We start from the raw sequence: 23,522 nt of genomic DNA on the forward strand, positions 1-23,522 counted from the left end.
CCACATTTCAGTCAAGCTGCAGGCAGTGACCCAAACAAACAAACAAACAAACAAACTCACTCATTGACACTAGTGGTCCGCAGAACAGCTAGAGAGCAATGCCCATCCATGTGTTCCTTTAAGGCTGGCTGGGAACACCCTTGGGGGGGGGCGTAGCTCTGTCACAGGATACCTGCTTTACATGCAGAAGTCCCCAGGTGCAACCCTTGGTGTCTCCAGTTAAAAGGAGCAGGGGGCAGGTAACGGGCCCGAGATGGGGGGGGACAACTGAGTACTGGGCTAGACAGGCCAACGCTCTGACTTGGTGTGCGGGAGCCTGAGCTTATTCCAAGTGATTTCAACGAGAGGGTAGAATAATCAGCATACTTGCCTCCAACACTTGGGATTGGTTATAAGCTCCATTAAGACACAGGCTGTTCTTCTTGTTCTCAGCAATGGCAATTTGCCTGCTTTGAAACAACACAGGAGACGAGTGAGCTTGAAAGCCTCAGCTAGCGAGAGCAGTTAATGGTAGAAGTCCCTTTCTCCGGAGAGAGCTGGCTGTCTCACTATAGGAAATAATGTCTGTCATGTATACCTGGACCTGATCCAATGTTCAGGAAACACAAACAAAGCAGGATAGAGCTCCTGAGGGAATCTCCAGTTTTATTCTTGTTTTTACAATCCTGTTGCAGAGAAGTGTCATTGACTCAGCAGCCCAACAACCAACTGGCAAACCGTAGGCAGGACTCCTAGCTGGTTTTGGTACCCAAATGCTGCCTTGACGACTCCTGCTAAAGTCTGGCTGGATGGTGGTTGGGAGTGAGCTGCTTCGAGGCCCCAGCTGCTGCCTTGACCCAGTCACGGATGATGTTTGCTTCTTGGAGACGAGCCTCTCTGGCTGAAGGTGGATCTGCTGGGTTGGAACCCCTGTTGGAACACATAAAGCCCACAGGAAGCAGATGCCAAATCCAGGGAACCACAGCTGGCAGTTTTTCAGTTCGGCTATTTTGGAGCTCTTTTTGGGATGAAATGACCCCTCTGGTTTACACCTGCTCCTCTGGGATAAACTGCCTCTAAACACAGAGGCTCTATTTATCTATCACAGGTGTTGGTCCTATCTTCTGTGAATTTATTCAAGTGGCTGCTAAGATACTAGCAAGGGCTAGTCTTGCACTGGAGAAGAGAGAACGAGGAACTGGGCATCTTAACATACCTGTACTGAAATCGCCCAGATTGAATTGCTTAATGCAATATACAGCGGTGCCTCACAAGACGAAATTAATCCGTTCCGCGAGTCTCTTCATCTTGCGGTTTTTTCGTCTTGCGAAGCAACCCTATTAGCGGCTTAGCGGCTATTAACGGCTTAGCGGCTATTAACGGCTTAGCGGCTTTAAGAAAAAGGAAACAAACTCGCAAGAACTTGCAAGACGTTTCGTCTTGCGAAGCAAGCCCATAGGGAAATTCATCTTGCGGAACGACTAAAAAAACAGAAAACTCTTTTGTCTTGTGCGTTTTTCCTCTTGCGAGGCATTCGTCTTGCGAGGTACCACTGTACTAACCTGGTGCCCTCCTGATGTTTTGGATGTTAGTGGCTGTTGTAGTTCAAAACATCTGGAGGGTGCACATTTGGAAAGGCCGGCTGAATGGCATAAAATAAGTGAAGAGTTAAAAATGTATTTACCACATTTTTCACTCCATAAGACACACTTTTTTCTTCCTAAAAAGTAAGGGGAAATGTCTGTGCGTCTTGTGGAGCAAATGCGTGGACCCTGGAGCCAAATTGCCCAGGGGCGAAAAGCAGATTATGCTCATTTTTTTGAAAAAGGGAAATGGGTGTTGAAACAAAGCCGCTGATTGGCAAGCGATCAGGGAGGGACATAAGGGACGCTAGCAATAAAGGAGGCTTCCTGGGAGGGGGGAGGTAAAGACAGCGAACTTGCAAGGAGAGGAGACAGGAAGGTTAAAGCAATGAGGAGAGAAATTGGAAGAAAAGGAGGCACAAAAAACTGCTCCAGCTAAGGAAACGACACTAAGGCAAACAAGAGGGAAGGGAGTGTTGAAAGGAAGCAGCTGATCGGTGGGATCGGGAGGGAGATAAGGACGCTAGCGATAAAGGAGGCTGCCTGGGAGGGGGGAGGTAAAAGCCCATAGATCCTCAGGATTTTTGCACTGGGCCACCCCTAATTCACCATCAGATTACATAGCTTGTCCATGGCTACAGCCTGCACAAAAAACCCCCATACATCCACTGTTTCATGGGGCCGCAATGGCGCAAAAGCGTGGTTACAAAGCACGGATCCACATGGATTCTCAGGATTTTTGCATTGGGCTACCCCAAACTCACCGTCAAATCACATGTCTGTGGCCACAGCATGAACCACAAAAATCATACATCCACTGTTTCATTCAGAATATTTTTTTTCTTTTTTTCCTCCTCTAAAAACTAGGTGCATCTTATGGAGCCACAAATACGGTACTTACAGGTTTTTAAAAGGACTTCCTGTCTGAAGGAGGATCTTGAAGGATTCATTAAACCTTCAGTGGTGGCACCCATGTTGGTTACATAGCTCCTGACAATTTCTGCAAATACATACCTGAGATCTAGGTGGTGGGCACCTCCCTTGATAAATATCGCTATCAACGAGGAGCTCAGGTTCTTTCTAACCTGCAATGACAATGAACGGAAGTCAGACCTTTCTGGGGCCAGGCAAAGTCTTCAAGCTGACAGCTATAAAAGAGCAGGCAGAATTTGGAGAGGGTGATAACTTACTCCACCACTGGCCCAGGGATCCAAGTCTCCGTTTGAGAAGATGATGTTGCTTGCAGCAGTCAGATCTGAGGGTATTAAGCAAGATACTAAATAAGACTATTCGCTTGCCTGGTAGAAACTCTTTAAATTGCACCAAAGCAGCTGCATGATGAGCTGAAGGCCAGTGGCAGAGCTCCTGCTTTGCATGCAGAAGGTCCTAGGTTGAACCCCTGGTACAGCTGGGAGAAGCCCCAGCCGGAAATCATGGGGAGCCCTTGCCAGTCAGTGTGGACAATACTGAGCTAGATGAGGCAATAGTCTGACCCAGTAGAAAGCAGTATGGTGACAACTCATGAAATAGACTCCCATCTGTACCTCAAACCAATATTGGCTACTCTGGCTGGCAGCAGCTCTCCCATCAGGGCACCCATCGGGAGGTGACAAGGTTTGCTGAAAAGGGTTTCTGCTTGCTGATCTCACCAGTGAGGTACAATCCCAAGCCAAAGGGAGAGGGAATGAAGAAAAACCTGTCTGCTTACCACCACCCCAGAAGCTGGTCCGTAGCCATGACGGCCGAGGGCGGACCCCCCATTTCTGAAAGCAGTACTGCTCCCTGGCAGCATCTGTGAAGGGGATCTCTGGGAACATGTCGGTCACGTTGTTGCTGTTGAAGGTTAAGTTGATTTCAGTGCAGGCCTGAAGAAAGAACTGATATTTCAGCAGCGGTTCTGGTCCCAAAGAGGGCAAAAATGGCAATGAAATGTGAGCATGTGTGTTTCATTCTGCACCAGAGGTGACTTTCTTGGAAAAGTACGTGCTGGGCCAGAAGGTGGCTTCCCTTCGTGAGGATGCTTGAGACTCTCAGTGCAGTAGGATCACATATTACCTGCACAATTTCACCATATGCTGCTGAAGGGCACTGGATGGAATCCCAAAAGTTAAATGCAAGCAAGGTGGCTCTTTTTGCACTGGGAAGACCTAGCACAAAATAGCTTTTAAGCTCTCTGCCTTGCCTGGGAGCAAGGCCCTCTCCATGTGCTGCGTCTGGGATGCTCCCACAAGATTTTGTGGGAACTAGGAAGGCCTCATGAAATGTTGCAAGAGCATTCAGAGCCTGGTACACAGAGAGAACCTTGCTCCCTAAGCAAGGCAAATATCTTAAAAGCTCTTTTTTGCGCTGGGAAAAACTTGTTTGGGAGAGGGGAGGCAAACCCCAATCCATGCCCTGGCTCTGAAGCCTTGAGATGCTTGAAAAGTACCTCCCGGTACTAACGCCTCCCAACACTACCACCCTGAACGGGGGGCACCAGCTTGGGGAGGTAGTGCCTCCCAGCACCCCGTTCAGGGTGGTAGTGTTGGGAGGCGGTCATGCAGTGCTCGGTTCTGAAAATAAGCTGCACTTTAACTTTTCACAGTCAGAATTTTTGGGGGGAGTGCAGCTTATATTTGGGGCAATACGGTATCATGCAATCATGTGCTTGTGCAAAATCAGTGTGAAATGAAGATAGCATGATTTCATGATTGTGTGATACCATTTCATGATTGTGCAATGTGATTTCATGATTGTGCGCTATGACTTAATGAAATCATAGCGCGATATCAAGGTGTCATGATTCCATGATTACGCTGATTTCATGAAATCATAGCGTGAGATCAAGGTGTCATGATTCCATGATTACGCTGATTTCATGAAATCATAGCGTGAGATCAAGGTGTCGTGATTCCATGATTACGCTGATTTCATGAAATCATAGCGTGAGATCAAGGTGTTGTGATTCCATGATTGCGCTATGATTTCATGAAATCATAGCGTGAGATCAAGATATCATGATTCCATGATTAGGCTGATTTCATGAAATCATAGCGCGAGATCAAGGTGTCATGATTCCATGATTACGCTGATTTCATGAAATCATAGCGTGAGATCAAGGTGTCATGATTCCATGATTACACTGATTTCATGAAATCAGCGTGAGATCAAGGTGTCATGATTCCATGATTACGCTGATTTCATGAAATCAGCGTGAGATCAAGGTGTCATGATTCCATGATTACGCTGATTTCATGAAATCATAGCGTGAGATTAAGGTGTCATGATTCCATGATTACGCTGATTTCATGAAATCATAGCGCGAGATCAAGGTGTCATGATTCCATGATTACGCTGATTTCATGAAATCATAGCGCGAGATCAAGATATCATGATTCCATGATTACGCTGATTTCATGAAATCATAGCGTGAGATCAAGGTATCGTGATTTCATGATTGCGCTATGATTTCATGAAATCATAGCGTGAGATCAAGATATCATGATTCCATGATTACGCTGATTTCATGAAATCATAGCGCGAGATCAAGGTGTCATGATTCCATGATTACGCTGATTTCATGAAATCATAGCGCGAGATCAAGGTGTCATGATTCCATGATTACGCTGATTTCATGAAATCAGCGTGAGATCAAGGTGTCATGATTCCATGATTACGCTGATTTCATGAAATCATAGCGCGAGATCAAGGTGTCATGATTCCATGTTTACGCTGATTTCATGAAATCATAGCGTGAGATCAAGGTGTCATGATTCCATGATTACGCTGATTTCATGAAATCATAGCGCGAGATCAAGGTGTCATGATTCCATGATTACGCTGATTTCATGAAATCAGCGTGAGATCAAGGTGTCATGATTCCATGATTACGCTGATTTCATGAAATCATAGCGCGAGATCAAGGTGTCATGATTCCATGTTTACGCTGATTTCATGAAATCAGCGTGAGATCAAGGTGTCATGATTCCATGATTACGCTGATTTCATGAAATCATAGCGTGAGATCAAGGTGTCATGATTCCATGATTGTGTGGTATCATGATACCATGATTCCATGGTGTCGTACGTGAAATGCAATCGTACACAAGGGGTGGTAAGTGGTGTTATGGGACAGGGACCGTATTGGCCCGAATATAAGCTGCACCTGTAAATAAGCTGCACCTTTAAGATTGAAGACTTATTTGTGGGCTCTACCCCACTGAACAGGGGGAGGGGGTGGCGGCACTCAGTTCCAAGCACACTGCATGCCCGCCTCCTGGCACTACCTCCCCAAGCTGGCATCGGCCTCCCTCCCCGTTCCCTATTTACCAGGGCTTTGAGTACCTGCCTTTTTGCATATATGCAGAACCCTTTGAATCAAACCCCTGCATAAGATGCAAACGTACTGAACAGAGACACTGAAGTCTACACTGCAATTAAAGGGGGGGGGGAATTAAGAAGACTTGCTCAAAGTAGCAAAGTGGAAAGGGCTATGGATTGAACAGCTGTTTAAACACACTCCCATCTGCAGAATGTAAATGTTTTGTATAATCTCTGGTGGAGCTGCATTTGGGAAGCTCTGTGATTGTCTGGCTACCCCATCTCAAAAAGAATTAGCGTAGATCTTGGGAAAGCACAGGAAAGGGCAACCAAAATGATCAGTCTAGACCAGAGGTCCCCAACCTGCGGCCCATGGGCTGGAAGCGGCCCACGGAGGCCGTTTAACCGGCCCCCGAGCCACCCCCAAACCGAGCTGCCCGCTCAGCAATAATGGAACACTCCTGCAGGCCCCATGGCCACCTCCAGCAACTGGAACAGCTACTCAGCATTCCTGGGAAGGGGTCCTGGTGTTCTGGAACTCAGCTGCTCTCTTGTAAGCACCTGGTCTTAGCAGAGTAAAGCAGCGCAGACGGAGGTGAGGAGGTCTCTGGGCATACCTACTTTATTTCTACTAATTACAGATTAAAGAACAAACATCTATGAGAGGAGCAGCCCTCATACAGACGTCCTGTCTCATTGCAAAACAGAGCAGAAAGAAAACTTTCTCACGAAACAGAAAGTAAACAATAGGATCCGATGATCCTTGCAATGGAAGGAGTGAAATACTAATAGGCAAGTTCCTGCGTGCAGTGTTAAACCAGCACAGCGTGGCGCAGGGACTCTCTTCCACAGCTCCAGAAATTGCTTCTGCGCACGTCTGTGGCACCGGAAATTGCTTCTGCAGAGATGCCAGAAATTGCTTCTGCGCAGGCATGGTTTTTGGCGTCTGGGCATGTGCAGAAGCGATTTCCAGCGTCGCAGACATGTGCAGATGTGATTTCCGAAGTCACGCTGCACTGGCCGGCCCACAGAGGATCTCTGCAGGAGTGATCCGGCCCATGCCCAGTAAACCTTGCCAATTCCTGGTCTAGAGCATCTTTCCCTATGGGCAGCAGCTGAAGTGTTTTGGATGCTTAAATTTAGTGGGGGGGGGGGAGCTCATTAAGTGTAGAAGGGAAAATAGGATGGAAGATTGTAAAACTACATACAGTGGTATCTCTGGATGCGAACGGGATCCGTTCCGGAGCCCCATTCGCATCCTGAGTAGAATGCAACCCACGACTGCGTGTCTGCACATGTCACAATTTGCTGCGTCTGTGCATGCACATGACGTCATTTTGAGCGTCTGCGCATGCACGAACGGCAAAACCCAGAAGTAGCACGTTCCGTTACTTCTGGGTCGCTGCAGAGCGTAACCTGAAAACACTCAACCTGAAGCATATTTAACCCTAGGTATTACTGTACGGTATGGATATCCTGAACAAAGGGAAGTTCTTCTCCCTCCGATTGATTTATCAGACTTGTTCATTTGCTGTTGTTATTGGCTACTGCAAACCAGTTTTTATATTGGAAGGCAGTTTAAGAATCATTAAATACAACTAATTGTATTTAATGATACGATTAGTATCACTGGGCAGAAGATTTGACATAGCGAAAGAAAGAAAGGTCCTACTCTCAATACTTAGGTTATGGAACTCATTGCCATAAAGCATGGGTAGGCAACCTAAGGCCCAGGGGCCGGATCCAGCCCAATCACCTTCTCAATTTGGTCCACGGACGGCCCAGGAATCAGCGTGTTTTTACATGAGTAGAATGTGTCCTTTTATTTAAAATGCATCTCTGGGTTATTTGTGGGGCACAGGAATTCATTCATCCCCCCGCTTCAAAATATAGTCCGGCCCCCCACAAGGTCTGTGGGACAGTGGACTGGCCCCCTGCTGAAAAAGGTTGCTGACCCCTGCCATAAAGCATGCAGGGTGACCTTTGCCAACCTGATGTGCTTCAGACTTTTGGACTAAATCCCCATCTTCGTTAAAATATATTCATTTATACCTTGCCTTTCTCCCTCACAGGGACTCAGAGCAGCTTGCTGATAAAAATAAGAACAATTAAAAATGTGGGGGAGGGGGTTTCCATTAAAAAACAAACACTGATATAATTAAAACACACAATCTGTTAAAACCATACAGCACAGCACCAGGCCTTTCATTAAGAGCAGGGATTTCCCCAAAAGCCTGTTGGAACAAAAAAATAAATAAAAAATCTTCACCTGCTGGTGGAAGGACAACAAGGAGGGAGCCAGTCTGGCTTCTCTAGGGAGGGGATTCCAAAATCTGGGAGAAGCCCGTCATCCAGCAGGGCTGGTGGTAGTCAGAGTCGACACAGCATCTGGCGGGCACCAGACTGGTGAAGGTGACGCTCTTGTTAAATTTCACTCCTCTTCCCCCCAGCATACCTGATAGTCCCATGCAGCGGCATCTGATCCTGTTCCACAACCTGTGGGGTCAGCACATTTCTGGTACAGCTTGTAAATATCGAAACATGGAACTACCCCAGTGGAGTTATAGAGCAGCCCTAGTGAGTAAAGGGGAGGAGGTTATGATGCTGCTCATTTCAAGGGGCCAGATTAGATGGCTTATTATCATCAATAACATCAGTATGTTTAATAATAATAATAGTGATGATGATGTTTGATTTATTTAATATGTGTACAGTTGTACCTCCGGTTGCGAACGTGATCCATCCGTGCAGGAGGCACGTTCACAACCCGCAGCGCTCATAGCCTGAAGTGTCGCGTCTGCGCACGAGCGTGACGCGATTCGGCGCATCTGCGCATGACGTCATTTTGCGCTTCTGCGCATGCACGAGTGCCGAAACCCAGAAGTAAATCGTTCCAGTACTTCTGGGTTCGGCGCGGTCTGCAATCTGAAAATGTGCAACCCACAGCGTTCATAACCCGAGGTATGACTGCGTTTTGCTTTTTCCAGCAACATAAATTGAGATCAAAGTGGCTGACAATAATCACAATAGCACAGTGAGGGGAAGGGGGGAACCCCCTTGTAAACACTATAATAACAAATACAGTAACATTAATAATAATAATAATAATAATAATAATAATAGCAGCAATTAATTTGTTGTTGTTGTTGTTCTTGCTGCTGCTGTTTTTGTTGTTATATGCCACCCATCTGACTGGGCTGCCCAAGCCATTCTGGGCATCAAACAAAGCAAATCACAACAATAAATCATCGAAACCCTTAATATAATTTAGTAAAATCATAGTCATTCAACAGTAATAATTAAATTTACATCCTGCCCTTCCTCCCCAAAGGAACCGAGGACATCAGACAACAAGAAATAAACAATAAAAACACTTGAGAATGTAAGAATAGCCTGTTGGATCTGGCCAGTGGAACATCTAGTTCAGCATCGTGTTTTCATGGTGGTCAAGCAGATTCTTCAATGGGAAACCCACGAGCAAAACGTGAGCACAAGAGCCCTCTCCCTCCCCCCCTGTGGTTTCCAGAAACTGGGATTCAGAAGTATTTATTGCCTCAGACCATGGAAGCAGAACAGAGCCACTGTGGCTAGTAGTTATTCATAGCATTGCCCTCCTCCATGAATTCATCCAATCCTCTTTTAAGGCCATCCAAATCAGCAGACATTGCTACAGTGGTGCCCCGCAAGACGAATGCCTCGCAAGATGAAAAACCCGCTAGACGAAAGGGTTTTCCGTTTTTCGAAGTGCTTCGCAAGACGAATTTCCCTATGGGCTTGCTTCGCAAGACGAAAACGTCTTGCAAGTCTTGCGATTTTTTTCGCTCCCCCCCTTTTTCTAAGCCGCTAAGCCGCTAATAGCCTTTTAGCCGCTAATCCGCTAAGCCTTTAATAGCCGCTAAGCCTTTAATAGCCGCTAAACCGCTAATCCACTAATCCACTAATAGGGTTGCTTCACAAGATGAAAAAACCGCTAGACGAAGAGACTCGCGGAACGGATTAATTTCGTCTTGCGAGGCACCACTGTACTTCCTCTGGGAGTGAATGCCATAGTTTAACTTTGCCCTGCAATAAGAAGTCCTTTCTTTTCTCTGTCCTGAATCTTCCAACAATCAGCTTCACTGGATTCCCATGAGGTCTTGTGCTGACGGGGGCGGGGGAGGGACTTTTCTGTCCCCTCTGTCCATGTCATGCATGATTTTATAAACTTCTATTATGCCACCTCTTAGTTGCCTTTCCTCCAAACAAAATAGTCCCAAATGCTGCATCTTTTCTTTGTAGGGGAATCTCTCCACCCCCTTCATCTTAAAAACATCTTGAAAGCAATTCTAATATAGATACCATCTGGGAAAGATCTGAACTTGTGGGAAGACAGAAGTCTTCAGTTGGTGTCAAAAAAAAAAGAATTCTATTGAATATTCTTTCCAGGGCAGGGGAGATTCCAAAAGGGTAGGTGCCGCAACCCAAGAGGATTGCACAGAAAGGACCTGTTAAATTAGGAGCTGCAGAACACAGTATACAAGGGGTGAGACAATCTCTCAGGTGTCCTGGTCCCAGTGCTTTGTTTCTGGGGGGGACGCAGGGGCCCGTGTACCCCTAAACATTTTGTGAATCTCAATTTGGCCTTATTGAGGGGCAGTATTTCAATATGGGATGCGGGTGGCGCTGTGGGCTAAACCACAGAACCTAGGACTTGCCGATCAGAAGGTCGGCGGTTCGAATCCCCGTGACGGGGTGAGCTCCCATTGCTTGGTCCCTGCTCCTGCCCACCTAGCAGTCCGAAAGCACGTCAAAGTGCAAGTAGATAAATAGGTACCGCTCCGGTGGGAAGGTAAATGGCATTTCCGTGCGCTGCTCTGGTTCGCCAGAAGCGGCTTAGTCACACTGGCCACATGACCTGGAAGCTGTACGCTGGCTCCCTCAGCCAATAACGCGAGATGAGTGCCGCAACTCCAGAGTCGGCCACAACTGGACCTAATGGTCAGGGGTCCCTTTACCTTTTTATTTCAATATGAGTAGGAAAATGAGAGTACTCCTAAACATTTCTTTTAGAAAAAAAACCACTGCCTGGTCCCAAGCTATACATCAAAACCAGCACCTTGAACTTAGCCAGGTATCGTAACTGGTAGATGCTAGAGAAACAGCTGGAAGCAGAGCTTTCCTCTGCCTATGCTGCCACCTAGCAAACATTCACACGCAAGGCCAGTGGGTGCAGCAGCCTGATTCTAGGCAAGGACTCAAAAAAACCTGCAGGCAGGTCTGGACTTGCTTGCCTGGCCCGCTGCAAGCCACTTCAGGCATGACCAGGAAGCTGAGTAGATACTGCACCTTTGTGGACATGAATAGGCTCGTGGGGGGGGGGGTAAGGAAATGGTGTTCTTCGATATGACATGTCAGCTGACCTGCTCTCATAGTAGCCCAAACAAAAACTTCAGGCAGCCCCACTTCTAGAGTAAGCACCAGTTGGAGTTCTCTGCTCAAGAGGCATGCTTTTAGATTTTAAGGACAGGCCCTGAACTCTCTTTCCATTAGAGGGTGCCTGGGGAGATCTTCTAAGGCTACCGCCAGTGGATTACCAGACTGCAGCTTTGGGAGGGATGTATCTTGCCAGCCCAGTCAGGGCCAAGAGCCAGAGTCTTTGCTCAGACACCTACCTGTCCAAACTTCTAGAGGGCCTCAGGAATCTGCGCACGAAGAACATCTTGTGCGATGTCACACTGGAGGCAGAGGGAGTCTCTTTCTCTGCGCACAAAGTCATTCTGGCTGCAGCCAGCAACTACTGCAAGATGCATTTTTCCAGAGATGCTGCAAGTCACAACAGTCACATCAAGCTGCCGCGCGTCACCGCCCAGGGCCTGCAAAACATCCTGTCCTTTGTCTACTCCAACAAGCTGGAGCTGACACTCCAGAATGTTGAGGAGACCTTCCAGGCAGCAGAGGTGCTGTTGGTGCGCGATGTGATGTGCTTGTGCTTCCGGTTTCTGGATGAGGGCTTGGATCAGAACACCTGCCTAGCAGTCCTCGAGATCGCAAAGAGGCTTGGCCCGAAAGAGTTGAGGCAGAAAGCTATGAGCTGCGTGAGTCGGCACTGCAGCAGCATTTTGGCAGATCCGGCGCAGATGCAGGAGCTGGATGCAGCTACTCTGTGTGAGATCTTAGACACTGCAGACACCGAGGAATTCAGTGAGCTGGAACTGTTCCATGCAGCGGAACGCTGGCTGCGCCACAACAGCACACACCTGGAAGATGCAGCCGAGGTTTTGCAGCACATTCGGTTTCCCCTCATACCTCTCCACGACCTGCAGAAGTTCGTCCAGGACGTGCCCTTCATGAAGACAGAACCCACCTGCCGCCAGTACCTCCAGGAGGCCTTGGATTATCACTCCCGGCTGCATGCTCAGCCGACTCTGCAGAGCGAGCGAACCAAGGTCCGTGCCGGCGTTGACATGCTGGTTGTCCTTGGTGGCAGATCTGCGGACAACACCATCTGTGGCAGCATGTGGGCTGCTGATCGGAACTGCCTTTTGTGGAAAAAGATTGGGCAACTTCACAGGCCGCTGTACAACCACTGTGTTGCTGTGATCCAAGGCTTTGTCTTTGTGATGGGGGGCCAGGACAGGTTTGACCCTACAGGACAATGTCCTTCGAACCAGGTAAGCACAAAGCTTAAAACGAAGAGAAGCCCACAGCAGCTCATTCACACACAACTTAAGTCTAGAAAAGGACAAAGGTAGATAGCCCAAATACGTATCATTGTTCCCTATCTGTTCCTATTAGGGTCTCTGCTTCTAGGTCACCCACTGTGAAAGCTAGTTCCTCAGAAAGCCAACGCTAACCCTCTCATGATGTTTTTTCGTTTGTTTGTACAAATGCATTGGAATAGCCTTTGTTCCAGACACTGTCCCACCCCCCAATTCTGTTCTCAGAGGTTGATTTTTTAAAAAGACAAACTTAATCTGTGTTTCTGCATCTCCACCTAATCCTTGCTTCCTTTATATGTGCGTGTGTGCACAGTTTGCTCTAAACCATGCACAATCATTGGTGGCAGCACAGCCCCAGAGATACCAGGGGGTCCACCCTCCAAACCCACGTCCCAGCAAAGTTATGAGTGCCCATAGGTGTTGTTGTTGTTTAGTCGTGCCCGACTCTTCGTGACCCCCTGGACCAGAGCATGCAAGACACTCCTGTCTTCCGCTGCCTCCCGCAGTTTGGTCAGACTCATGTTTGTAGCTTCCAGAACACTGTCCCACCATCTCGTCCTCTGTCGTCCCCTTCTCCTTGTGCCCTCCATCTTTCCCAACATCAAGGTCTTTTCCAGGGAGTCTTCTCTTCTCATGAGGAGGCCAAAGTCTTGGAGCCTCAGCTTCAGGATCTGTCCTTCCAGTGAGCACTCAGGGCTGATTTCCTTCAGAATGGAGAGGTTGGATCTTCTTGCAGTCCATGGGACTCTCAAGAGTCTCCTCCAGCACCATAATTCAAAAGCATCAATTCAAAAACGTGATCCACCTGGATCAGGAACTGGCAAGCCACTCCAGTATGCCTGCCAAGAAAACTCCATGGACAAAGGCAACAGGCCCATAGGTGTATGTGCAAGCAAAAGGCACCCCAGTCCCCAAAGAATGAGCCCTTTAATCCTCAGAGGAGGAAGCACCGAAGACAGCAGTCTTAGTACATAAAGGGACAAAGAGTGACTGCTGCAAAAATCAGGCTGCAATAAAGGGGTACAGGTGGGAATCACAACAAGCACGATCATCTGAGTGAGTGGAAAGCTTACCCAGTTGGGCACATAACGAGTCTCATCTCTGATATGGTAGTTCCATACTCTGGTAGCTTCCAGGCTGGATTACCACAATGTGCTCTACATGGGGCTACCCTTGAAGACGACTTGGAAACTTCAGTTGGCCCAAATGCAGATTACTGGTTGGGGTTCAATTTATAATTTATATAATTCCCATTTAAAACAATTGCATTCATTTTCCTGGTTCAATTTAGGGTGCTCATGCTAGCTTTTAAAGCCTTAAACAACTTGGGATGCAAATATGTGAAAGACCGCCTCCTTCCCTATAGACCCTCTTGGGTGCAGGGAAGGCCCTCAGAATAATTGCTCCACTATCAGAAATGTGGGTGGTGCTGGCGGCCTGGGAGGTAGGCCTAAGCACCTTCATTATGCAGCTTTCATGCTGCTGAAGACACACCTCTCTACCCTGGCCGTTGACACCTGAGATAAATATTTTTAGGACCCACTCTAGTTGTGATTGTAATTTGCTTTAAACTGTTTCTAACATTGTAAAGCGGACGCTCAGGTTGCGAACATGATCTGTGCAGGAGGCACGTTCACAACCCGCAGCGGTCGCGATTCAGCCCTTCTGCGCATGCGCAAAGTGCGATTTTAGTGCTTCTGCGCATGCCCAAGCGCTGAACCCCGGAATTAACCCGTTCCGGTACTTCTGGGTTCGGTGTGGTGCATAACCTGAAATTGCGCAACCTGAAGCGTCTGTAACCTGAGGTATGACTCTATCTTACATTACTGTTACCCTTCCTGGGATCTTCTGGGTGGGTAACAGTAATAGAATTCTTAGTTCTGGGCTTTTTGAAGCAACAGCATTGAGTCTGCAAAGTGGACCTTCCCAGAGACAACTAGGCAGTTTCCAAGGGCCAGGGCACTTAGCAATGCAGTGGACGCTCGGGTTGTGAACGTGATCCGTGCGGGATGCACGTTCACAACCCACAGTGTTTGCAACCGGCAGTTGGGTTGCGATTCGGCGCTTCTGCACATGCATGACCGCCGAAACCCAAAAGTAACCCGTTCCGGTACTTCTGGGTTTTGGTGCTCCATGACCCGAAAAAACCCAACCTAAAGCGTCTGTAACCCGAGGTATGACTGTACCTCTTTCTCCCAGTTAAGTGAACAAACTGCATGGATTTCACAAGCTCTGCCCATGTTGATAGGTCTACACTCTGTGTTCTTTATAACCTCAGTCCTCCTTTGATCTATCTGGGAGACCTCTCTTGTGTAGGTGTGTATTCCTTGTCCACCTACTATCAAGGGGAGACTTACAACAAAATGCTGTAGTTACCCCAGTTACCCAGTGGGAGTGTTCCTGCTCAGGACTTTGGTTAACCTGCAGCCTTTGAAGCACTGTTTGGGGCTTGTAAAAGGCCACGCATTCTTCTGGAATGAGAGTAAACACCTCTAGCTGAGTCACATCGTTTTGGTTACACTTGCAAACGCTCAAACATTTCCCCTTTCAACTGATGGAACTCCAGCCTGATAACATTTAAGAGTTGCTGCCCCCCCAACCCCCCCCCCAAGGTCCTATGCAAGAATGATGCCCCAAATACTTGGTGCTAGTAACTTTTTTGTATTTCCCCCCCAACCCCAGAATGGAAAAGGGAGAAGGAAAGACTTGATGCTACTGATTTTTTATTTTATTTTTGCACCTCCTCCCCACCCCACCCCCCAAACCTGGAATGCAGGAGGGGAAAGGCTGAAAGAATAAGTTTGGGCTGGTGGATGAAGCAAGCGCGAATATTTCAGATGGGCATAGTATAAATTGGTGTGGCATCTGAGGGGCAAGGTGGGTTCTGAAGCCCACAACAAAGCCACCCTATGTGGAATGCCACATTCCTACGGCAGTCACAGGACCCGGCAGGGATGTAAAAGATCTGGGGCCCAGAGGCACAATTTTGCAGAGTTTACATGTGCTAATACAGTCATACAGTCAGTTGGGAAACAGGTGGTGCTGTGGGTTAAACCACAGAGCCTCGGACTTGCCGATTAGAAGGTCAGCGGTTCGAATCCCCGTGACGGGGTGAGCTCCCGTTGCTCTGCCCCTGCTCCTGCCAACCTAACAGTTTGAAAGCACGTCAGAGTGGAAGTAGATAAATAGGTACCGCTCTGGTGGGAAGATAAATGGCATTTCCGTGCGCTGCTCTGGTTCATCAGAAGTGGCTTAGTCGTGCTGGCCACATGACCCGGAAGCTGTCTACGAACAAACGCCGGCTCCCTCGGCCTATAGAGCGAGATGAGCGCCGCAACCCTAGAGTCGGCCACGACTGGACCTAATGGTCAGGGGTACCTTTACCTTTAATACAGTCATATCTCGGGTTAATGACGCTTCGGGTTAAATGTTTTCAGGTTGCGTCCCACGGCGACACGGAGGTACCGGAAAGGGTTACTTCCGGGTTTTGCCGCTTGTGCATGTGCAGACGCTCAAAATGATGCCACGCGCATGTGCAGAAGTGGCGAATCACAACCCACACAAACGCGGGTTGCGTTCTGCTCAGGTTGCGAATGGGGCTCCAGAACGGATCCCGTTCGCAACCAGAGGTACCACTGTAATTTATATGTACAGCTGCAGGTTTAGAATTTAAACGTCACAGAAGGCATGTTGGCCAATTTCCCAAACTGCCACATAAAAGTCCTTCAACTGATTTGCCCCCCACTCCACCCCAGATCATCTCAGATCAGTTCCCCTACATTTGCAGCCAAACCATTTCCCAACAATCCCGTTCCCTTTCACCTGCCCCCATTCTGTTGTCCTCCACATCGCTTCTACATAATGAGGACATCTTAATCTGGGGAGCTATTTAGTCTCCTACCTAGTAACTCAGGTCACACTCCAGTTCCAGTTCCCTGTCATCCATCACACACCCCAGAAACACTAGGGGCACTTTGGAACGGGCTTGGGGCAAGGAAGGCATGCTCCATGGACTCAAATCTGTGCCCCACAGAATCCTTGTCAAGCTGCTGAAGGATTCCACAGCCAAGTTGCTCGCAGGGGCAAAACTGTTTGAGAATATTACACCCGACTGCACTGGCTGCCAATCTGTTTCAGGACCAACCTGGTTTTGTCCTATAAAGCCTTTAATGGCCGAGGACCACAATACCTGAAGGACCGCCATGTGAACTGACCCAGACCCTGCGATCATCCTCTGAGGCCCTTCTTTGTGTGCCTCCTTCCAAAGAGGTCCAGAGGGTGGCAACATGAGAACAGGGCCTTCTCTGCAGTGGCTCCCCATTTGTGTAACGCTCTCCTCAGGGAGGTTCGGCTGGCGCCTTCATTATACACCTTTAGGTGCCAAGTGAAAACGTTCCTCTATAAGGCTTTTAATTATATGCGGCCTTTGAGAAGTGGATGGGTTGTGGTTTTTTTGTATTTCTTTCCCCCACTTCATTTAAATGTATCTACATGGGGGGTTTGTGTGTGTTTACGTGGCTGTAAGTTGCTTTGGGTTGCCCTGGGCAAGATAAAGCAATTTGTGAATTTAGTAAATCATCAGGATCATCCTCATTCACAAGCTTGGAATAAGATCAGCTCAGCATTAACCCTAGCAATACAAACCTGCCAAGCAGCAGAGAGGAAAGTGAGCGGGGCTTGTAAGACAGAGTTGTTCCACCTGGCCTTTGGATTGGGATCAATTTGATTCCCTCCCCCTCTTCCTTTTTTCCTTTCTCCTGTGTTTTAACTCCTATTTGGGGACTTCCCTGGCTTTTTTCTGGCCTATGTAGGACCAGTCTGGATAGTTAGCCTTGGTGAAGACTTGACGTTTTAATCCCCAAAAAAGTTTTTGATTGAGTTCCACTGAAATGAGGCTGCATTTTAATGTTTTAATGTTGTATTTTAATTTTGTTTTTTAAGCTGCATTCTAATCAACTTTTTATATTTGGTGTTAGCCACCCTGAGCCCGGTCTTGGCTGGGGAGGGCAAGGTATAAAAAATATATTTTTTTATTATTATTCTCGCTGAAGGGGTCTCCTTGCCTGCTTCTGACTTGGCTACTAGCTGCTGAAGGAGAGTCCTTAAACGCCTCCCCCCCCCCTGACTGCTGAATGATTCCCAGCCTGCCAGCTGGAGAACAAGTCCAGCATGGCCCTGTAATCCCTTTCCCAGGGGCGTACGAAGTGAGGGGGCGGAGGGGGCAGGCCTACCCAGGTACCAGTGGGGGGGGGGGTTTGACAAGATGGCCCCTGCCTTCCCCCAGCTGTAGAGCGGCAGAGGGTGCGTGCAGTCCATAAGGGTGCCATTCTTGCTGCCTCTTGCACAGCGACTGTATGGGCTGCTGCACATGCGCACTTCGTACAGGATGCCGCACATGCGCACTCCGTACGGGCTGCCCCGCCCCGGGTGCCAGAGGGGGTTCCTCTGCCATTGCCCTTTCCTCCTTCTGGCTCCAGGTGTTCAGGTTTGACCCACGACACGGCAGCTGGCTCCAAGCGGCGAGCATGCTGGGACGGCGGACTCGCTTCCACGCCGGGGTGCTGAACGACTGCCTGGTGGCTGTGGGCGGGGGAGCCCTGCTGGGGACGCTCACCGACACGGCAGAGGAGTACCAGCCAGCTGAGAACAAGTGGCAGCTCATCACGCCCTTCCCAATGCCTGTGGCAGACCACGCGGGGGCCACCCACAAGGGGATCCTCTACGTCTCAGGTGAGAGACCACTGGTGGCTTGACCATCAGAAGTCTTGGCTCAGGGTGGAGGGAGGGGGTGGGAGGCTGGATGTTGGCCATTCTAGAATGCAGACCACTATCAAGGATAGCTGTCAATGGTTCCCTTTTTTTAAGGGAAATTCCCTTATTCCGAATAGGATTCCTCACAAGAAAAGGGGATAGTTGACAGCTATGCTATCAAGGGTTGCTGATTTTAAGGGGGCATACAGATAAAGCATAAAAGGATGGTTCCTGGTGATGTGGCTGTGATCTATGCTCCTGTAAACTCCATCTTAGACTGCTGTAATATGCTCTACTAGGGGCAGCCCCTGAAGAGGATCTGGAACCCACCATTAGCTCAGAATGCAGCTGCTGGGGTTGCAAATTAGCTTCATGTATTCATCCTTTGCACTTCTAAGTTTGCCCTTTATCAAATGGACCCAAGGCAGGGTGCAAAAGTATCTCACTTGAAGTATAAGGTAAAGGTAAAGGGACCCCTGACCATTAGGTCCAGTCGTGACCGACTCTGGGGTTGCGGCGCTCATCTCGCTTTATCAGCCAAGGGAGCCGGCGTACAGTTTCTGGGTCATGTGGCCAGCAGGACTAAGCCACTTCTGGTGAATCAGAGCAGCGCATGGAAACGCCGTTTACCTTCCCGCTGGTGCGGTACCTATTGATCTACCTGCACTTTGACGTGCTTTTGAACTGCTAGGTTGGCAGGAGCAGGGACTGAGCAACGGGAGCTCACCCCATTGTGGGGATTTGAACCGCCAACCTTCTGATCAGCAAGTCCTGGGCTCTGTGGTTTAACCCACAGCGCCACCCGCATCCCACCACTTGAAGTATACTGTACATTAATTAAGAGCATAAAATAAAGACCTCAAGAACAATGGCAGATGGATGCACTGGCTTAATTCAAAGTGCTGGTTCTGACCTTTAAAGCCCTTTCCAGCATTAGACCGACATACTGAAGTACGTTAAGCTCTTCTGTATGCAGGTTCCCCCACTCCTCAGGTAGGTTGAGTTGTGTGGCCAGGTGGAAGAGAGAGAGGTCCTTTTCAGTGGTGGTGCCCCAATGATGGAATGCCCACCCCAGAGAAGGCCAGCAGGCACATACTTTGTTCGCCTTTCAGTGCCAGTCAAAAGCCATAATGTTTTCCCAGGCTTTTTAGACTTAAAAGCAATCTAGCTTTAAAAATCTTGTTCCCTCTTTACTCTTCACGTCCCTTATTTTGTTTGGATATGTATTATTTGCATTTTAATTATTTTTGTATCTTCTGCTTCTTATGGAAACTGCCCTAGGGATTTATTAAAATTGAAGGGTGGTATTAAAAAAATAATCTGTACAGTGGTACCTCTGGATGCGAACGGGATCCGTTCTGGAGCCCCATTTGCATCTTGAAGCGAACGCAACCCTCGTCTGCGGCGATTCGCCGCTTCCGCGCATGACGCCATTTTGAGTGTCTGCGCATGCATGAGCGGTGAAACCCGGAAGTAACACGCTCCGTTACTTCCGGGTCGCCGTGGGACGCAACCTGAAAACGCTCAACCTGAAGCACATTTAACCCGAGGTATGACTGTACTGAATTTGCAGCATCCCAGTGCATGAACAAGAAAAAAAGAGGCAGGAGTAGGTATATGAGCAAGGGAAAGGAAGGGCCCCACAATGGAGTGCTTGAGAAGAGGGTTGAATAGACTCCCTTCCTATCATGCTCAACCGACTGCCGGGGGCACGAGGGGAGGGCCAAAAGTAGAGAAAAGGAGACAGCCATGATGGGGAAGCCAACCAGTGGAGAACAGCGTTCAATATAGTGAGATGCTACAGACACGGAAGGGAGGCTCTCAGCGCTGTGAACACACTTTGCGCCCCCTTTCACAACCCAGTCTCTTAAGACTTGGGAGAGGCCTTGGCTAAGTGGTAGGCAACACGCTCCACAGGGACACTTCGACTCCGGAAGGACCTTGAGAGGATCAGGACAGGAAAAGGCTACTGTGCAACCCAAAGGGAAAACCGCAGCCACCCAACCCAATCTTCTATCGCCCGTTTCCACCAGGGGGATTCGCCGCTGGCAAACCTTTACGCGACACATACAGCTATCTCTCCCGCCTGCGTCGCTGGGTCAGGAACCAGCCAATGACTTTTGCCCGGTGCGACCACGGAATGGCCATTGCCGGAGACAGAATCTTCTGCGTAGGAGGAAGGGCCCTGGCAAACGTATGTTGAGCTTCATTTATTTAACGAGTTGTGGTGGGGCCAAACGCCAGCCCCAGGTGTCTGGTGTTGCCCTGAGCTACACAATGTTCTCTCATTTCTCACTTCCTGGTTCCTTGTGGCCAGGCTCCCTTCCCAGAAGGGGGAGCATCCCCTTCTGTACAGTCTGACAATGGGAGCAATGGGAGCAGCCTTTCTCCACCTGTGGGTCCCCAGATGTTGTTGAACTACAGCTCCCATCACCCCTAGCTAGCAAGGCCAGAGCTCAGGGATGATGGGAGTTGTAGTCCAACAACCTCTGGGGACCCACAGGTTGAGAACCGCTGCTCTAGAGAGAAAGCAGAGTGTCCCTCCTAAGACAGCACCTGGCAGGTGCTGACCTGTCGATATTGACACGTGGGGAGGAGTTGCTGTTGCACTCAGGTCCTACTTGTGGGCTCCCCACAGGAATCTGGGTGTCCTCTTTGAGAGCAGGATGCTGGACCAGAAGGGACCCCCTTTGGCCTGACTCAGCCGCAAGGCTCTTCTTGTGATCCATGGCAGCCTTCCTCAACCTGGTGACCTCCAGATGTTTCAGACTCCCACCTCCCATCACCAATGACCACCAGTTATTTTGGCTGAGACTGATGGGAGACATGGTCCAATATATGTGGGGGAGGGTACCTGGTTGGAAGAGAATGCTTTCTACACCACAATATTCTAGGTTTCCTGACAGGGCATTGAAGCATTTCTTACTTTACCACACACACACACACACCCCAGGAACATAGAACTAGCAAGCCCTTTAAAAAATAGAAACTCTTCATGCCCCTTCCAAATTTTCATTTCTATGTAGCTGGATCATGTGGCAAGCCTAATATATTTTACTACCTGGGGCTGAAAGGCCATGGGGCTCCCCCTTATTTGCTAATTAACAAGGCTGCCAAGTTTAATCAAACAGATTAATATATTTTTCAAAGGTGCTGTCAACTAACTGGCCAGCAGGTTTTTAAAAGAGAGGAATGTCTGGGGGGGGCTGATTCCCTATTTGACCCATACTCTTAAAGTTTGTTTAACCAAGTAGCATCCCAGAGTTAGACAGATTGGGTTCCATGACTGAGAAGCAGATCCCTGTCAGTTTTAGATGTTTTATTTAAAGGGTTGGCGTTTTGCAAATAATAAACCTAACACGTGGACAGAAAATGCAATCATTTGGGGAAAACACACCTACATGGTCTGTCTCCTGATGAAGTCAGAAAAGTCTTCATTACAACCTTGGTCTTTAAAATTTGTTGGAAGCCACCCAGAGTGACTGGGGCAACCCAGTCAGATGGGGGGCATATAAATCATCATCATCATCATCATCATCATCATCATCATCACCATTCCTCTGCATATGCTCAGGTGTTCCCTTGAACTAAAACCAGAGCAGACTGGTAGCATTACTACTAACTGATTAACACCGGGGGGGGGGGAGGTGTCAGCTGAACAATGCATTGCGAAGGTCTCCTGTGCAATTAGTGGGAACTGCACACCAGCACAGCTTCTACACAAACTGACAAGAGATACTCTCTGACCTCTTTAAAGTCAGGGGTGGCTCACAGGCAACCTTCCCAATGTTTCCGGAATACTGGCTAGGCGGGTCTGGCAGGAGTTGCATTCTGAAATATCTATGGAGCACCAGGAAGGGAAAGGCTGCCTTAAAACAACTTCTGTGCCAGGTCTGTCTGAGCAACCGGCAGGCCATGCTGTCTCCTGGAGCTACAGCATACCTCCCTCACCCTCCACTGAACAGGGACTGGATCTACCCCTCTGATATTTGGTTCTTTACAGGCTCAGGAATGGGTTCCTGTGAACGAGACGGAATACTACTGCCCGGTTAGTGATCAGTGGACCCTGCTCAGTCTCTCGCCCTTCGACCTTTGTCAGTTTGGTCTCGCTGTGCACGGGCAGCAATTGTACATCACGGGCGGTGGATCAGTGAGACAGAAGAGGAAAGAGGACGGCATCTACATCTGCAACCCTGGTGGGAAAGTGTGGGAAAAGGCGGGCTCCTTGCCCAAGCCTTTGGTGGATCATGCCTCTTTCTTTGTTCAGCTGCCGCGTCACCTGGTCACAGGTGAGCAGCAGCAGAATGGAGAGGGGCCTTCAGCTACTGGCAGGAAGAAATCCACCCTCAACCTGTTCATCACTAGCAAGACTTCATCCCAGCCTGCTCTTCAGGCAGAGAAAGAGGCTTTGGGCAAAATCCAGGAGGAAGATCTCTGGTAGAAGCCCCACTGAAATGAATGGAAGTGGCACCTGATTTTTTCCAAGCCTGCAGCCACATCCAGATGGCCTCCCAATCCATAGGCAGGATGATTGGGAATGAGCTTCAGGTTCATGTTCTCCATCCTCCACATATGATGTTAGGAGATTAGAATCTCCCAGTAGCTTACCAGTCTGTCTAAATGATAGTTTGAGCAAACCATAGTTTGCCTGTAAGACAGAATCCAGAGACATGCTTTTATTGTGCTTTATGTGCAAACCGGAAGCAGAAATGTTCTAAGCTTCCTTTGTGCATTGAAGAAAGGCTGGAGGGAGGTGAGAGGAGAGAGAAGGGAGCTCATAAGCTCAAGACTTGCCCCTGCTCCCCTCAAAAGCGTGGCTTAGGGGATTGTCTGAATGCAGCCTAGATAACTTGCACATTTTCAGGCCCGACACAACCTGAGAGAAAGCACAGTGCGCATGTACACTTTGGAAGGAAGGCAGATGTCTTACAGTCACTCACCACTAAGAGCTGCCAAGCCCCTGATCCGGTCCTTGTTCTCCAGCATCAGCTCACAGCCAATCTGAGTTAAACACACAAACACACACAGCAAATTAGGTTTTCCGAGAGCCAAAGAGAAATTGGAAGAAAGTTACAGGATCTTAGCTGAAACTAACAAAATACATTGGTCACTGCAATAAAATAAAATAAAACAATGAAATAAAACAATGATGGAAAAAGCTGCTTACAAAGGCTAGATATGGCTAAGGTGAAAGTTCAAAAGATGGACAGAA

General features: G+C 48.5%; 2 protein-coding genes across 2 annotated transcripts in view; one reads left to right on the forward strand and one right to left on the reverse strand.

The window, feature by feature from the left end:
- Positions 1–625: 625 nt before the first annotated feature.
- Positions 626–23,522, reverse strand: part of DPP7 (dipeptidyl peptidase 7) — a 29,624-nt gene continuing 6,727 nt past the window's right edge. Inside the window, exons 8-13 of the mRNA XM_083485941.1 lie at positions 23,251–23,311; positions 8,317–8,435; positions 3,271–3,427; positions 2,753–2,817; positions 2,577–2,647; positions 626–909 (exon numbers count right to left, since the gene is read on the reverse strand). Of these exons, the coding sequence (XP_083342067.1) occupies positions 774–909; positions 2,577–2,647; positions 2,753–2,817; positions 3,271–3,427; positions 8,317–8,435; positions 23,251–23,311 (609 nt within the window). The 3' untranslated portion in view covers positions 626–773. The remainder of the gene's footprint in view (positions 910–2,576; positions 2,648–2,752; positions 2,818–3,270; positions 3,428–8,316; positions 8,436–23,250; positions 23,312–23,522) is intronic.
- LOC310698539 (kelch-like protein 9) lies at positions 9,891–23,468 on the forward strand. Its single transcript, XM_083485867.1, has 4 exons — positions 9,891–12,511; positions 18,037–18,289; positions 20,344–20,504; positions 22,314–23,468. Exons 1-4 carry the CDS (start codon positions 11,456–11,458, stop codon positions 22,749–22,751), a joined length of 1,908 nt encoding a protein of 635 aa, XP_083341993.1. The 5' UTR covers positions 9,891–11,455; the 3' UTR covers positions 22,752–23,468.

Source organism: Podarcis liolepis (assembly GCF_965112155.1).
Source record: "Podarcis liolepis genome assembly, chromosome: Z".
NCBI classification, from domain to species: Eukaryota; Metazoa; Chordata; class Lepidosauria; order Squamata; family Lacertidae; genus Podarcis; species Podarcis liolepis.

What these genes read in the sequence shown, in the direction of transcription:
- LOC310698539 (XM_083485867.1), top strand. Translation starts at nt 11,456, where the DNA reads ATGTATCTTGCCAGCCCAGTCAGGGCCAAGAGCCAGAGTCTTTGCTCA. An exon ending in GACAATGTCCTTCGAACCAG is followed by an intron (nt 12,512 to 18,036) that starts GTAAGCACAAAG and finishes TTCTGGCTCCAG; the next exon opens with GTGTTCAGGTTTGACCCACG. An exon ending in GAGGAAGGGCCCTGGCAAAC is followed by an intron (nt 20,505 to 22,313) that starts GTATGTTGAGCT and finishes GGTTCTTTACAG; the next exon opens with GCTCAGGAATGGGTTCCTGT.